This window comes from Myxine glutinosa, chromosome 3 (assembly GCF_964187855.1).
Source record: "Myxine glutinosa chromosome 3, kmMyxGlut1.1, whole genome shotgun sequence".
Classification (NCBI taxonomy): Eukaryota; Metazoa; Chordata; class Myxini; order Myxiniformes; family Myxinidae; genus Myxine; species Myxine glutinosa.
This window is the reverse complement of record NC_136263.1, coordinates 170,696,856-170,711,341: the sequence shown is the minus strand read 5'-3', so window position 1 is coordinate 170,711,341 and position 14,486 is coordinate 170,696,856. Positions and strand designations below refer to the sequence as shown.

Here is a 14,486-nt window from a genome sequence, read left to right as displayed (position 1 = left end):
CTTGCGTCCGTGGATGGTCGATCCGAGCCATTCCGCGGTCCGGCTGGATCCGTGCCATGCAACGATGGCGTTAACTGGATGGATCCGGGATGGCCAATCCATCCGGGACATCTAGCATGACAATCATGACAATCAATCTTAACGATCCGGGACGACGCTGGGACAAATATGGTTTGTCCAGCCGGGGCTCTCTCGGTCTGCCGATCTTCTCCGATCCTCCGCGCGCTGTGCTGCTGGACAAGCTTGCCATATGCATCCCGGAGGACCTGCGCGTTTCGCTGGAGAGGCGCGTCGTAAATGCCGGTCGTCCAGGCAGCCTTCAGAGGCCGCTCGTGTCTCGTGCGATTGCTGCCAACGGTAGATTCGCGTGCCGCTACATGAGCTTGTACTGCGTATGTACCCTTGGGCGCCAAGGCAGGTACAGACCTACTATAATGGTCTTCCTGTAGTGGCCTCCTGTTATGTAATCTTACTTACTGTTGAGGTTTACTGATTTACTGTTGAGGTTTACTGATTTACACATCTTCCGCTTCGACACCTCTTCCTGAAATGTGTTGCCCTGCGACGAATAGACATGACTTACTGAATACATTTTGCCACCTTCCCTAGAAATAGACATTACACATCTTCCACACCGACACATCAGCCTGAAATGCGTTGCTTTGCGTCGTATGGACAGCCGCTCTTCGTCATGGCACACCTTATGAGCTGCGAATCGCAAAGGGTACACTTATCTACTCAGACTACCCCACTGGAAGACTACTGCTACCCACGGGCTCAACGTCTTCTCCCTGGGATGACCACTGCTTGCTCGGTCCGATATCTTCTTGACTGGGACTTCCTCCTCGACGCATCTATAGCTGGGGATTGATTGCTAACCAGGCTAACAGGCTGAAACGCAGTAGCCCTGCCATCGGGATTGATGGCCCCTTGGACGTTCGACCGGCCGTGACATCTTTCAAATGTATTTCGTTCTTTGCATTCCTACGTGTTCCTCTGTATGTGTCTGCTGTTCTTCACCGCCGAGTTAGGATCTAAGCGCGGGGAGAATGTGATGAAATCGTCATATGCAATCGTCATCCAAGTTACGACACGGATGTTGTTCGCCTCATGGCCGCTACGCGACCCTTTCGCGGTTCCTATATATATATCAGCGCGGACAGGAGATGTACATCCATAATCGAAATGTAACTCTCTCTCGCTACTCTGGGCTTCCCTAGAAAGGTAACGACTCTGCTATAAATATCACAAGCTCGCTTATAGTTATACTACCTGTACGCACCTGTATGCAACCGTTGCTACTCATGTGATACTGATTTAATGCCTGTTGCTTGAATGTATCCTTTTAGGAATGCCTTTGGATCTAAATGATATTAAAGCCTACCTAGAGGTCCAGTCGTGTCAGAGTTCGATTTTCACGACAGTACTTTTAATTTCAAACAAAATCGATGTGTTTGTTTATGAAACAGGAAGATGTGATGATGGAAGAAGAAACAAGACCTTAAACTTAAAACAAAATGACAAAAGTTTTTCTCCATGTACAGAATCTACATTAGAATCAAATGTGATTCACTCTCAGACTTCATACATGAAATGGTAGGATCAGTGATGTGGATTTGATATTATATTGCACCTTAAGCAGCACCCTTGATCGAACTTTGATGCAAGTTCATAGGATCCATGCACTCGTGTCCACAGCCATTTGAACAACATTTCTGTTGTCCTTGGCAATGAGAATCATGGGAAATGAGCTCAACACAATCACCAGGATTGGAAGGAATAGGATACTTTCTGTCTTTTTCTGGAAAAGATAAACAAAAGGCCATGGTGATTGAGTACCTGAGATGAATACAAGACCACAGATAGTATGGCATTTGTACAATGTGAGAAACGTGTGGAAGCAGTGTTTTTTTTTGCTTTGCATACAAGATCAAGGCTCGTGTAAGAGCTAACATTAATCACAAAAAAAAACAAACGGAGACATAAGACGAAATAAAGGGAGCGAGAGACAAGATGGGGAGAGAGGGGGAAGCACACAAGTACAACATTTGAGAGCAGGGACATCGGGAGATCTGACATGTGAAACACCCTGCAACCCATGCATACAGAAAACACACTTTTTGGGACGCCGGCTGTATTTTCTATGACACATCATGTAATTCATGTAAATTGTTAAATTAAATCATGTAATTGTTTTTAAAAAACATTCAACATAGTAGGCGCTGCTATGTTAAAAATTTTGGTTTCAATCACTCACGCTGACGTTTTCCATGTGCGAGTTCCACGATGGAGATGCCGACGATGAGAGCGACGATCAGGAAGAGCTTCATGATGTACAGGTGAAGGAGACCGTAGGTTATGCACACGTTGAATCGATCCTGATGTGTGTACATCGTGCTTTGATATGTTTGTATTCGTATTTGCAGCTGAGGGAGAAGTAAGGTGGTAGGAGTTGTACAATGAGGGTGGAGTGTAGTTCACATGATTCATGCATGTTTGATCGCGGTGAGCACTCGTTAGTGTGGTCTATGTCTATGTGGGAAATGATTATTAAAGTTGTAGAATTTATGCTCCACATGGCTGCCCTTATTCCATTAGACCCAGAAAACATTCCCGCCAAATTTTGAGTGAATTGGAGAATATTTAGAGGCCGATTAAAAAGTTAGAATGTTATGCCATGAGGTTAATTTGTCCGATGAGAACGTTTGATTTATACGCATTACATGATCTCATTTGTTTTCTGCAATATCAGCTTTCGGTTATGATGTTGCCAGTTCTGGATTAAATGTATTACATGAGTCTGCTTGTTTTTTACGATTCGTACCGGATAACACAGAAAGGGGTGCCAGGACATAACAGGTGGGGTTCGGGGCCCGACTTATGGCCCTGAACGGCTTTCCAAATTTGCAGGTGACACGAAAACTTGGGGATAAGATATACAGTGGCCTGGAAATATGTTCACCATTCACCACCTGAAGGAACCAAAGGTTTGCGAAAGTCTAGTGATGAGAACTAACTCCCTCACTCTCTTCAATCCCTCTCCTCCCTCCAGAGGCGCGTGCGATTTGCACTTCTGGAAGAGGAAGAGACTTCCGGAAGAATCTTCTGGTCGTTCGATTTGGACTCTTCTCTTCTCGAAAGCTCTTCTGCCTCTTCCGTTATCCAGCAGAAGAGGCGGTTAGAGGAGGAAGAGGAAGAAGAGGCGGAAGAGAAGAGGTTATACTTACGCAGCAAAACATGCAAGTGAAAACACAATCTGGATATTTGCATCAACTTGTGATGTCGTGTCATCTTTGTCTAATTCTTCCATCATGAGCGCGAGTAATACATGTTTGGCCGCCATCTTGCTTCTCTTCTGCCTGTTCGGCGCAAAGTAATCTTCCGGAAGAGGCTTCTGTCTTCAGAAGAGACCAAATCGCACGGGCCTCAGGTCTTTAAAACAGCTGTTCACCACCATCGCTTATCTTCCCCCATCCAAAACCTTGATATTTTCTACCCCCGTTAAAACATCCCAAATCCGCCTCTTTCAATCCCCAACTTCTTTCCTGAAATTCCTAGAAGTGTTAATTTGCTTTATACTGTGTACCTCTCCCTCCTCCCCCAGCCCTCCCCCTTCCACAGATCTACCGACATCCCTGTTTTCTTCTGTTGTTGTGCTTGTGTGCTTCCCTCTCACCCCCTCTTTTCTCCCGCTCCCTTCATTGCATGTTTTATGTGTCTGTGCATGTTTTCATGTTCAATGTGTCATCTCTTACACGAGCCTCGATTGTATATACCAAAAAAAAAAAAAAAATTTTTTTTTAACATATATTCATCTTACAGCCTCTAAGCCTAAGGTCAGTGTAATATGTATCACACGTATCACACGTATAGATCTTAGGGAACACAGTGGGGTGTGTTCAGTTACCAAGCAGCTTGCCAAGCCGGCTGTTCTTTATCAACGGTTTTGAATGGAGTGCTTGCTTGAGTGATTACACCACTTGGCAAGAAAGTTGATAACTAAACACTCCCGGGGACTTGTCGTTGCTTGAAAACACGAGACAAATAGAGAAAGGTAAATTATAGGTGTTAAGGAAGTCAGAGCAAGTCGAACTGTTGTGGGTAAAGCAACTTTTAACAAATGGACGATGCTACTATCGAGATGAACGAGTTCATGGAAATTGAAGATAAGACTTGCAAAGACAAGAGTCATTGGGTCCTGTTTGCAGCAGAGATATGGGAGATAGCAGGTGGAAAGTTTCGAGTTATGGATGTGACAACTAATGGTAAAGATCATTTGGTTGTAATGTAAGGGGAACGAGTCTAATGCCAAAAGTGCTGGGAATACTTCGGGAGACTATAAACTTGATTGAAAAAAAAACACTGTCTGTGCTCCGTCCCCCAAATGTTCCTACAGAACGCACAAGATCTGCCAGCAACCCTCTTATGGTGAAACTGCCAAAATCAAGACCCTCTGCTAACCTTCACTCTTTCATTCCTCTTTTTCCCCACCTCTGGAACAAACTCCCTCACTATCTTCAATCCCACTCCTACCTCCAGGTCTTCAATCCCACTCCCCCCTCCAGGTCTTTAAAACATCTGTTCACCACCATCTCTTGTCTTCCCCCATCTAAAACCTTGATCTTTTCTACCCCAGTGAAAACACCCCAAATCCACCTCCTTCAAATTCCGTTTTCTTTCCTGAAAGTCCTTGGAGTGTCCATCTTGTTTATCCCGTGTACCCCACCCCAGCCCTCTCCCTTCCACAGATCTCCCGATGTCCCTGTTCTCTACTGTTGTACATCCCTCTCTCTCTCACCTTCTCGTCACCTGCTCCCTTTATTATATGTTATTTGTGTTAGCTCTTACACAAGCCTCGACCTAATATACAAAATATAATTTTTTTTAAACTGTCCGACAAGATAGAATAAAACCTGGTGTTGTCTTAAGATCTTCGGGTCCTGCGTTTGAGCCCCTGTCGTGCCGTTGAATTAACACCAGGTGTGTTGACTCAAACTGTCATCCTTCTGAGGTTGGATAAATGATTACCAGATGACTGGAAACGAGGGGGCACTGCATCAGCGGCACAGTCACGCTTCCAGAAATGATGCCACCAGCAGCTGCATACGAAACAACAACGACAGAATCAATTATTGATTATAGTCATTTGTGAGTGGAGAAAGAGCATTTTAAAAATGGTCCGAAAATAAAGAATTGACAGAAAAAGAACTTCCAGAGTCTCATTGCATATGAAATGAACGATACCATATGAATCCTCAATATGGAGTATACTGTACACACACATACATGGAGTATAAAGGAGCTGTGCTCCAACGCGAGTCGGAAGGCTTGACGCGACCAAAGACGGAAATTCGTCCGAGTTGCTTTATTGCACGTATCACACATTATGCCGGAGCGTTTGCCCGGGAAAAGCGAGACCGGGCATGCCCGGGCGTCAAGGGCGAGTGCTGGAAAGGCGAGTCTGGACCTGCCCGGGCATCCTGGGCGAGCCCTGGAAAGGCGAGAGCGGGCATGCCCGGGTGTCCTGGGCGAGCCCTGGAAAGACGAGTCTGGGCATGCCCGGGAAAGACGAGACCGGGCGTGCCCGGTAGGCTCGGGCGAGCCCGGGAACAGCGAGTCCGGGCATGCCCGGGAGAGGCGCGTCTGGGCCTGTCCGGGCGGCCTGGACGAGCCCGGCATGGTGATTGCTCCCTGGCCGCGTCCTTGGTGTTGGTAGGTGCAAGGCGATTGTGTACACCCAGCGGTAACCGCAAAACACGCCCCTCCAGAATCGACTTGCACCAGCAGGGTCAATTTAAGGGGGGTCCTGATGACCCGGCCGAAGCGAGCCCTGGAGGGTCGTGGGGGGGGGGGGGGTCCGATGTGGTGGTGGGTGGTCGAGCGGGGGGAACTGTGGACGGGGGGCGGCCTCGCCGCGGAGGAAGGGCCAACCGTGGTGGTTGGTCGACGTCTACGTGCGCCGGCTTGAGGCGGTCCACTGAAATCCGGTCCGACCGGCCGCCGAAGTCGATGATGAATGACTTGTCGTCCCGTCGCAGGACCCGGAAGGACCCGTCGTACGGCGGCCGGAGTGGCCCCCGGTGTGCGTCATGACGCACAAAGACGTACTCCGCTGTGCGAAGCGCTGGGGGGACGTAGGACTGGGGGCCACCGTGGCGGGACGTTGGCACGGGGGCAAATCGTCGGGCGGCCTCCTGGAGGTCCGAGCGCTGGCGAGCTGCGGACCAGGGACTGGTAGCGTCGGGCACGAACTCGCCCGGGACGCGGAGCGGCTGGCCGTAGACGAGCTCGGCGGTGGACGCCTGGAGGTCCTCCTTGGGGGCCGTGCGGAGGCCCAAAAGGACCCACGGCAGCCGGTCGGCCCAACCGTCGTCCTGAAGGCCGGCCATGAGCGCGGCCTTCATGGAGCGGTGAAAACGCTCGCACAACCCATTGGCTTGGGGGTGGTAGGCCGTGGTACGGTGGAGCTGGACTCCCAGGTTGCGGGCGACCGCGCCCCACAGCTCGGAGGTGAACTGCGGACCGCGGTCCGAAGAGATGTCTGCCGGTGCGCTGAAACGGGCGACCCAGGTGGCGATGAAAGCCTGTGCCACGTCAGCGGTGGTGGTGGAAATGAGGGGAACGGCCTCCGGCCACCTGGTGGTCCTGTCCACCATGGTGAGCAGGTGTGTGAAACCCCGCGAAGGGGGAAGGGGGCCAACCAGGTCCACGTTGACGTGGTCGAAACGCCGTTCGGGCACGGTGAAAGGTGCCAGCGGGGCCTGGGTGTAGCGGTGGACCTTGGCCCGCTGGTAGGCCGTGCAGGCGTTGGCCCAGTCGCGGACGTCCCGTCGAAGGCCGTGCCAGACGAAACGCGCCGACACCAGCTTCTGAGAAGCTTTCCGGCCCGGGTGAGAAAGGCCGTGGATGGAGGCGAAGATGCGGCACTGCCAGGTAACGGGCACGATGGGGCGAGGCTGGCCTTGGGAGACGTCGCAGAGCAGGACAGTGTCCGCGAAGGGGATGTCGGCCAGGCGGAGGCCCGTGTCCACCGCCCGGAGGGCCTGCACCGCGGTGTCGGTGGTTTGGTCGGCCGCCATGAGCGCGAAGTCCACGCCGAGGTGGACCGCGTTCGCGCTGGCCCGAGAAAGATAGTCGGCCACGGCGTTGTCTTTGCCGGCGACGTGCCGGATGTCCGTGGTAAATTCCGACACGGCGGAGAGGTGGCGCTGCTGGCGGGCCGACCACGGCTCCGTGACTTTGGCCATTGCGTAAACCAATGGCTTGTGGTCGATGAAAGCCGTAAACGGGCGGCCCTCCAGGAGGTGGCGGAAATGGCGAACGGCCAGGAATAGACCGAGGAGCTCGCGGTCAAACGTGCTGTATTTTAACTCGTACGGCCGGAACTGCTGGCTGAAAAAAGCGAGTGGCTGCCAAACCCCGTTCACCCATTGTTCATGGACGGCGCCCACCGCGTAGTTGGAGGCGTCCGTAGTGAGGGCGATGGGAGCGTTCAGCACCGGGTGAGCCAGCAGCGTTGCATTGGCGAGGGCCCGTTTCGCGCTCGTGAATGCCGCGGACCAGACGATGTCATGCTTGGCCGGCTTGCCCCGGAGGGCTTCGTAAAGGGGCCGCATGAGCTGAGCAGCGCGGGGCACGAATCGGTGATAAAAATTCACCATGCCGAGGAACTCTTGCAGGGCCTTGATGGAGCGGCGACGCGTGAACTTGGTGATGGCCTCGACCTTGGTCGGCAGCGGCACGGCCCCGGTCTTGGTGATGCGGTTTCCCAAAACGTCAACGGTCGTCGTGCCGAAGTGGCATTTGGCCGGGTTGACAATTAAGCCGTGCTCGCTGAGGCGTCCGAACAGCGTTCGGAGGTTGAGGAGGTGCTCGGCTCGGGACGTGCTGGTGACGAGGATGTCGTCCAGATAGACGAAAAGAAATGGCAGGTCGCGCAGCACGCCGTCCATCAAGCGTTGGAACGCCTGGGCCGCGTTCTTGAGGCCAAACGGCATCCTCAAAAATTCGAACAGGCCGAACGGCGTGATGACGGCCGTCTTTGGGACGTCGGCCGGCCTGACAGGTACCTGGTGGTATCCCCGTATCAGGTCAATTTTTGAAAAAATAACCCGTCCCTCCAAACGGGCGGAAAAGTCTTGGATGTGCGGGATCGGATACCTGTCGGGGGTGGTAGCGTCATTGAGGCGGCGGTAGTCGCCACACGGGCGCCATCCGCCCCCCGGCTTTGGCACGATGTGCAGTGGTGAGGCCCACGCGCTATCGGAGCGCCGCACGATGCAGAAGCGCTCCAACGCGTCGAACTCGGCTTTGGCCACGGCGAGCTTGGCCGGGTCGAGGCGGCGGGCTCTGGCGTAGACCGGCGGGCCCGTAGTGGGTATGTGGTGCTCGATCCCATGTCGAACTGCGACGCCCGAAAACGTCGGCCTCGTGAGGGCCGGGAATTCTGCGAGCAGGCGAGCGAACTCGTTCGCCGTCGGGAGGGCGCATGCCAGTTCGGTCGGCGTGGAGCTGCTCATCGTACATGCCAGGGAGCTGAAGGTCTCGGCGTTGACAAGGCGACGCCGTTTGACGTCGACCAGCAGCCCGTGCGCGCAGAGGAAGTCAGCGCCCAGCAAAGCCATGTGGACGCTTGTGGTCACAAAGGTCCACTGAAAGCGCTGGCTGCCGAAGCAGAGGGTGACGTTGCACGGGCCGAAGGTGCGTATGGCCGATCCATTAGCAGCGACCAAGGAGGCGCCGCAAACGGCGTTCTGCTGTCCTGCTCGGAGGCGGGTATGACGCTCAGTTGGGCGCCGGTGTCACAAAGGAAACGCCGCCCTGACGCTTTGTCCTTAATAAAAAGCAAGTTGCCCGAGTGGCCGGTGCTCATGGCTGGTAATGAACGCCGGCCCGGCCGTTTCCCGACTTGCCGAAAGTGCACCGGGGTCGGCATGTCCGAGCCTTGTGTCCGAACCTGGCGTGGTAATGACACCACGCCTGGTCAGGTGGAGGCCCCGGCCGTCGTGTTGGAAGCGATCGGCGCGGCATGGCAGCCGCCAGTTGCACCGGCAGTTCGGTGCAGGGCCGCGCAGGGCGCTCGGGCGTCATGGGCGTCGCCTCAGACGGCGGCGGGCTCCAGGTAGCCGCTCCGATGTGCTGGCCTGCCGAGGAGATCTTGTCGGCTTCCCTGGCGAGGGCGCGGGGATCCGTGATCGACGTGCCTGCCAGGGCGAGGTGTACCTGGTTAGGCAGCTGGCGGAGGAACAGCTCTCGGAACAGAAAATCCGGAGAGTGCTCGCCGAGCAACGAGAGCATGTAGTCCATTCGCTCGGACGGGCGCGTGTCGCCGAGCTCAGGCAGGTCGAGCAGGTGTCGTGCGCGTTCCGCCGGTGAGAGGGCGAAAGCGTCGAGGAGGAGCGTCTTGATCGCGCCATACTTGTCAGCGGCTGGCGGGCGCTCGAGGAGGCTCAGGGCGCGGGCCGCGGTGGCGGAGCCGAGCGCTGCTACCACATGGTGGAAGCGGGTGTCGTCGGCGGTGATGCCTCGCAGGGCGTACTGGGAGTCCGCCTGGGCGAACCAAACAGCCGCGTGAGCCTCCCAGAAGGTAGGCAGTTTAAGGGCAACTGCCGTGTCCATGTTAGGGGTCACCAATGAAGGAGCTATGCTCCAACGCGAGTCGGAAGGATTGACGCGACCAAAGACGGAAATTAGTCCGAGTTGCTTTCTTGCACGTATCAAACTCGGGTACTCTGAAAAGCCTGTTTATCGGGCAGCAATATATATACACATTATGCCGGAGCGTTTGCCTGGGAAAAGCGAGACCGGGCATGCCCGGGCGTCAAGGGCGAGTCCTGGAAAGGCGAGTCTGGACCTGCCCGGGCATCCTCGGCGAGCCCTGGAAAGGCGAGGGCGGGCATGCCCGGGCGTCCTGGGCGAGCCCTGGAAAGGCGAGAGTGGGCATGCCCGGGTGTCCTGGGCGAGCCCTGGAAAGACGAGTCTGGGCATGCCCGGGAAAGACGAGACCGGGCGTGCCCGGGAGGCTCGGGCGATCCCGGGAACAGCGAGTCCGGGCATGCCCGGGAGAGGCGCGTCTGGGCCTGTCCGGGCGGCCTGGACGAGCCCGGCATGGTGATTGCTCCCTGGCCACGTCCTTGGTAGGTGCAAGGCGATTGTGTACACCCAACGGTAACCGCTACAAGTATACTGTACATGCTAGAGCATGCAAATAGTTAAAGAAACTGATAAATAACCACTGCTCAGTGTTTGAGATGGAACACTTTACGGCTGGTGGCATCATGCATTTGCTGTGCCGCTGATGCAGTGCCCCCTGCAGGTTACAGCATTAATTTATCATTAGTCATGGCCTGGGTTCGCGGCGATAGATCGCCTCTTCTTCACGAAGGAACCGTGGGATGTTTCTAACGTCCACCAAATAATGCTAGCAAACAGGATAGCCAGCTTAACGTCCATCTGAGGGACGGCACAAACATTGATACATCACCCTCCATAAGAAACATCAGGATGACAGTTTGTAGCTGGAACGATATTCGAGCCCAGGCCAGACAGCTCAGACACGAGTGGACATACTGTTAGTATGTTTCGCCGGTCCTCACTGATCGATATGACTTTCCAAGGTTTTTGTCTCTCTCTCTCGACAAATGATCCATTTCAGGATTGTTGGATCAAAAATGGCTCCTTGTAGTATGATTGACCGATTCCAGCAAGTGAGCTGTCTCCAGTGTCGGACTTCTGTCTCTAATACGTAAATGATTACTAAATGTTACAAAGAATAATTATGTAAGATTTATTTTTTCCTTTTTGCTTGGATGCATTTTGTATTTATACCAAAGGAACGCCAAGCGCGCCATCTTCAGGCGGAATATATTTCAATTCACTTCGAAAACATTTATCGATGGTACATTTCTATTTACTAGGGCATGCCCGTACTATATCTATATCTAAAATTATATCCCCCCCCTCTATTTACATGAAATGGTTTGGTTCATGAAATGTTTTGGTTCATTCGCAACGCCAAAGCGAACGGCGAACGCTTTACATGAAATGGTTTGGTGCATGAAATGTTTTGGTCCATTCGCAACGCCAAAGCGAACGGCGAACGGCTTGCGAGTACAGTGACAATCCCCCCGGGGTTTTAATTAGTTTTAAAACATCGTTTAACGCCAACATAGTTTGCCGACGGGAAATAAATGAATACGCTCTCAAATGTGCCATCCGAGGCAGAGTGTGTTCGCCACGTTCGGCACACGCGATAGCTCGCTGCTCTCTGATTGGTTGAATCGTTTTTTGGACATAGCTCGGTAAGTAATTGTCCGATTAATATGAAACCTTGAAAAGGCACATCCTCGGGTCCCCAGCAATATACCTGGCAAGTTTCAAGTATATCGGACCCGTGGTTGTCGAGAAACAGCGGTCACAGACAAACAAACAAACGTACAAACAAACAAACGTACAAACAAACAAACGTACAAACAAACAAACACACAGAGATTACTGGAATTATAGATAGATTATTAATATGAACCGATTTTGAAGTCTCAGACAATAAATAATACCATTTAAGGATTACGTGTTTGCTGAAAGTTGAAACAACTTAAGGCGATATTAAATATATTGTAATAATCGCCCCTGGATGTGAAAGGTGTGAAGTGATGATGGGGTGATGTTGTTGTTGTTGGGGTGATGTGAAATGTGATGTTGATGATGTGATGTTGGGGTGTGAAGAGAATGACAGAGATCTGTAATCTGGTGGTGAAAGAAGGCCGCATTCCAGTGGATTGGGAACTGAGTACCCTCGTCCCTTTATACAAGGGGAATGGTGACCCTCTGGACTGTGGCTTGTACCGAGCGATAAAGTTATCGGAGCATGGAATGAAGGTATTGGAAAGGGTGTTGGAGAGGAGGATAAGGAAGAAAGTGAAGATCGACGAAATGCAGTTTGGATTTATGCCAGGAAGAGGAACGACAGACGCGCTTTTTATTGTGAGGCAGTTGCAGGAGAAGTACATGGAGAAGAGGAAGAAGTTGTTTCTTGGGTTTGTTGATCTGGAGAAAGCCTTCGATAGGGTTCCACGCGAAGTTTTGACATGGGCATTGAGGAAGTTAGGAGTGGAGGAATGGTTCATCAGAGTAGTGATGGTAATGTACGAGAGAGCGCGCACAGCTGTAAGGACAAAGGATGGGGGAACAGTGGTGAGTTTGAGGTGAAGGTGGGAGTGCATCAGGGGTCGGTACTAAGTCCACTACTATTTGTAGCTGTGATGGAGGTGCTGGCTCGGAACGTAAAGGAGGGTTTACCGTGGGAGTTGTTGTATGCAGATGATCTGGTGTTGATTGTGGAAAGTATGGATGGACTGAAGGAAAAGATGAACAAGTGGAAGGAATGTATGGAGACAAAAGGTCTGAAGGTGAATATAGGAAAGACGAAGGTGGTGGCAAGTGGTAAAGCATGTGGTAAGGTGGAAAGAACTGGGAAGTGGCCGTGTGCTGTGTGCAGGAAGGGTGTCGGAGTGAACTCCATTCAATGTACAATGTGCGCTGAGTGGGTTCATCAAAAATGTAGTGGTCTGAGAGGGTCATTAACCAGTGTGGCAGCTGCATTCAAGTGTAAGGTGTGCACAGAGGGAGCTGCAGATGGAGGAAATGTTGAGTTGGATCTTGTAGACGGCGTGAAGCTGGAAGGTGTGAAAACATTTTGCTACCTCGGAGACATGCTGAATGGAGGTGGATCAGACTCGGCAACGGTTGCTAGAGCGAGATGTGCATGGAGGAAGTTTCGGGAACTGAGTGGCGTGCTGATGAGGAGGGAAGTGTAGTTGAAGCTGAAGGGAAAGGTGTATGCTGCATGTGTGAGAAGTGTTATGATTTATGGGAGCGAGACATGGGTAATGAACGTAGAGCAGCAACGAAGGCTGGAAAGGGTGGAAATGTGAATGGTTCGGTGGATGTGCAGAGTATCGTTGAGAGAGAGGAAGACAAGTCAAATGATGAATTGCGAAAGATGATGGGAATAGAGCCTGTGATTGATGCTGTGAAGAGGAACAGGTTGAGATGGTTTGGTCATGTGTTGAGGAAGGATGAAAGTGACTGGTTGAGAAGAGTGATGGAAATGATTGTAGAAGGAAGTAGAGGACGGGATAGACCGAGAAAGACTTGGTTAAAGATGGTGGAAGAAGAAATGCGGGCAAGGGGGTTAACAAGGAGAGATGCAGAAAATAGGGCAAAATGGAGAAGATTGTCATGGGGACCGCAAGGCTAACCCGTAACCCCTGCTCTTGCAGGGAAAATGGCCTTAAAATGCCTGTAGTTTTGTATTTGTTAATCGCCCCTGGGGCAATGCATTCCGTGGACAGTTTTGTCTTTTCATAGGGATTCTGCTTTGAAGGCATTTACTTTTCCCTAAACGTATTTCACCTGGAACCGCGTGATCATCGACCTCAGGGCAAGCCGCTCCATGGAGAGATTTGTCTTTTCATAGGGATTCTGCTCTGAAGGCATTTACTTTTCCGTAAACGTGATTCACCCACAACCTTTCCATTCGCAGCGTGGATTTGAAGCTTTTGTTTTTATATCTTGGATTTGCGTTCATTGCGGAAGATTTATTTATTTATTTTTTAATCCACCACTATGGTGAGTACACCTGTGCCAGGTTAAAACCGTTCCATAAGTATCCCCGATATCTGCTCGCTTTGCCTTTGGTAATGTGGCGTTTCCCAGCCGTCTCAGTATTAAAATCGTGTGTTGTTCTATTTTGAGGAAATGGCGACTTTCTTGTTTCAGACTTGAAATTGAATGCCTTGGTCTAGTTAAGCCGAAAATTCCATCTGCCCTGACTTCGCTAGGTCTATATATTATTCCTGTCTTTGGCCTGGCTAATCTACACAGACAGCGTTGTGGGTAACTGCAACTGGCTGTCCAAGTAGGGATGGTTGTTGAAATGTTTTAATATAAATCGTGTATATGACGTGTGTGTGTGTGTGTGTGTGTGTGTGTGTGTGTGTGTGTGTGTGTGTGTGTGTGTGTGTGTGTGTGTGTGTGTGTGTGTATGTATATATATATATATATTATATGTGTGTGTGTGTGTGTGTATATATATATATATGTGTGTGTATATATATATGTGTGTATATATATATGTGTGCGTGCTAAACCACCTTGAAGTCTCACGGTAGAAGTTAGTTGGCAGCTGGTGAGGATGGGGTGAATGTAAACAGACTACTACTCAGTCATGGTGATGCATCTAAGTTGGACAAGTTTGATTGATAAAACATATTGAGGCATCATTTCGGTTTTATGTGTTCCGATTTCTCGTGTAAGCAAAGGATGTGTGTGCTCTGCGGGGAAAGTGATCCCTGTCACGTGTGCAATTAGGTTTCACCGTTACACACACACACACACACACACACACACACACACACACACACACATCTCGTTTTTTCATTTCTGTTCCTTACAATTCTATCCCTCTCTTTCACACACACACACAC

At 51.4% G+C, this 14,486-nt stretch overlaps 2 protein-coding genes across 4 annotated transcripts in view; one reads left to right on the top strand and one right to left on the bottom strand.

Annotated features, from left to right (window-relative positions):
• The window catches only part of LOC137414441 (uncharacterized), a 120,972-nt gene that overhangs the window by 3,765 nt on the left and 102,721 nt on the right, over nucleotides 1-14,486 (bottom strand). The window contains exons 1-4 of one of the 2 annotated variants that reach the window (XR_013622899.1): nucleotides 10,570-10,632; nucleotides 4,914-5,099; nucleotides 2,258-2,426; nucleotides 1,634-1,801 (exon numbers count right to left, since the gene is read on the bottom strand). Coding sequence is in view for 1 of the 2 variants with exons in the window: in XM_078774737.1 (XP_078630863.1) it covers nucleotides 1,635-1,801; nucleotides 2,258-2,426; nucleotides 5,029-5,099 (407 nt within the window). In the remaining variant the exon portion in view is untranslated. Of the gene's footprint in view, nucleotides 1-1,633; nucleotides 1,802-2,257; nucleotides 2,427-4,913; nucleotides 5,100-10,569; nucleotides 10,633-14,486 lie in introns of those variants that run through there. The other variant, XM_078774737.1, reaches the window with a different exon arrangement.
• Nucleotides 13,417-14,486, top strand: part of LTV1 (LTV1 ribosome biogenesis factor) — a 33,638-nt gene continuing 32,568 nt past the window's right edge. Inside the window, exon 1 of one of the 2 annotated variants that reach the window (XM_068099971.2) lies at nucleotides 13,417-13,629. In XM_068099971.2, coding sequence (XP_067956072.1) covers nucleotides 13,627-13,629 — 3 coding nt within the window. In that variant the 5' untranslated portion in view covers nucleotides 13,417-13,626. The remainder of the gene's footprint in view (nucleotides 13,630-14,486) is intronic. The other variant, XM_068099970.2, reaches the window with a different exon arrangement.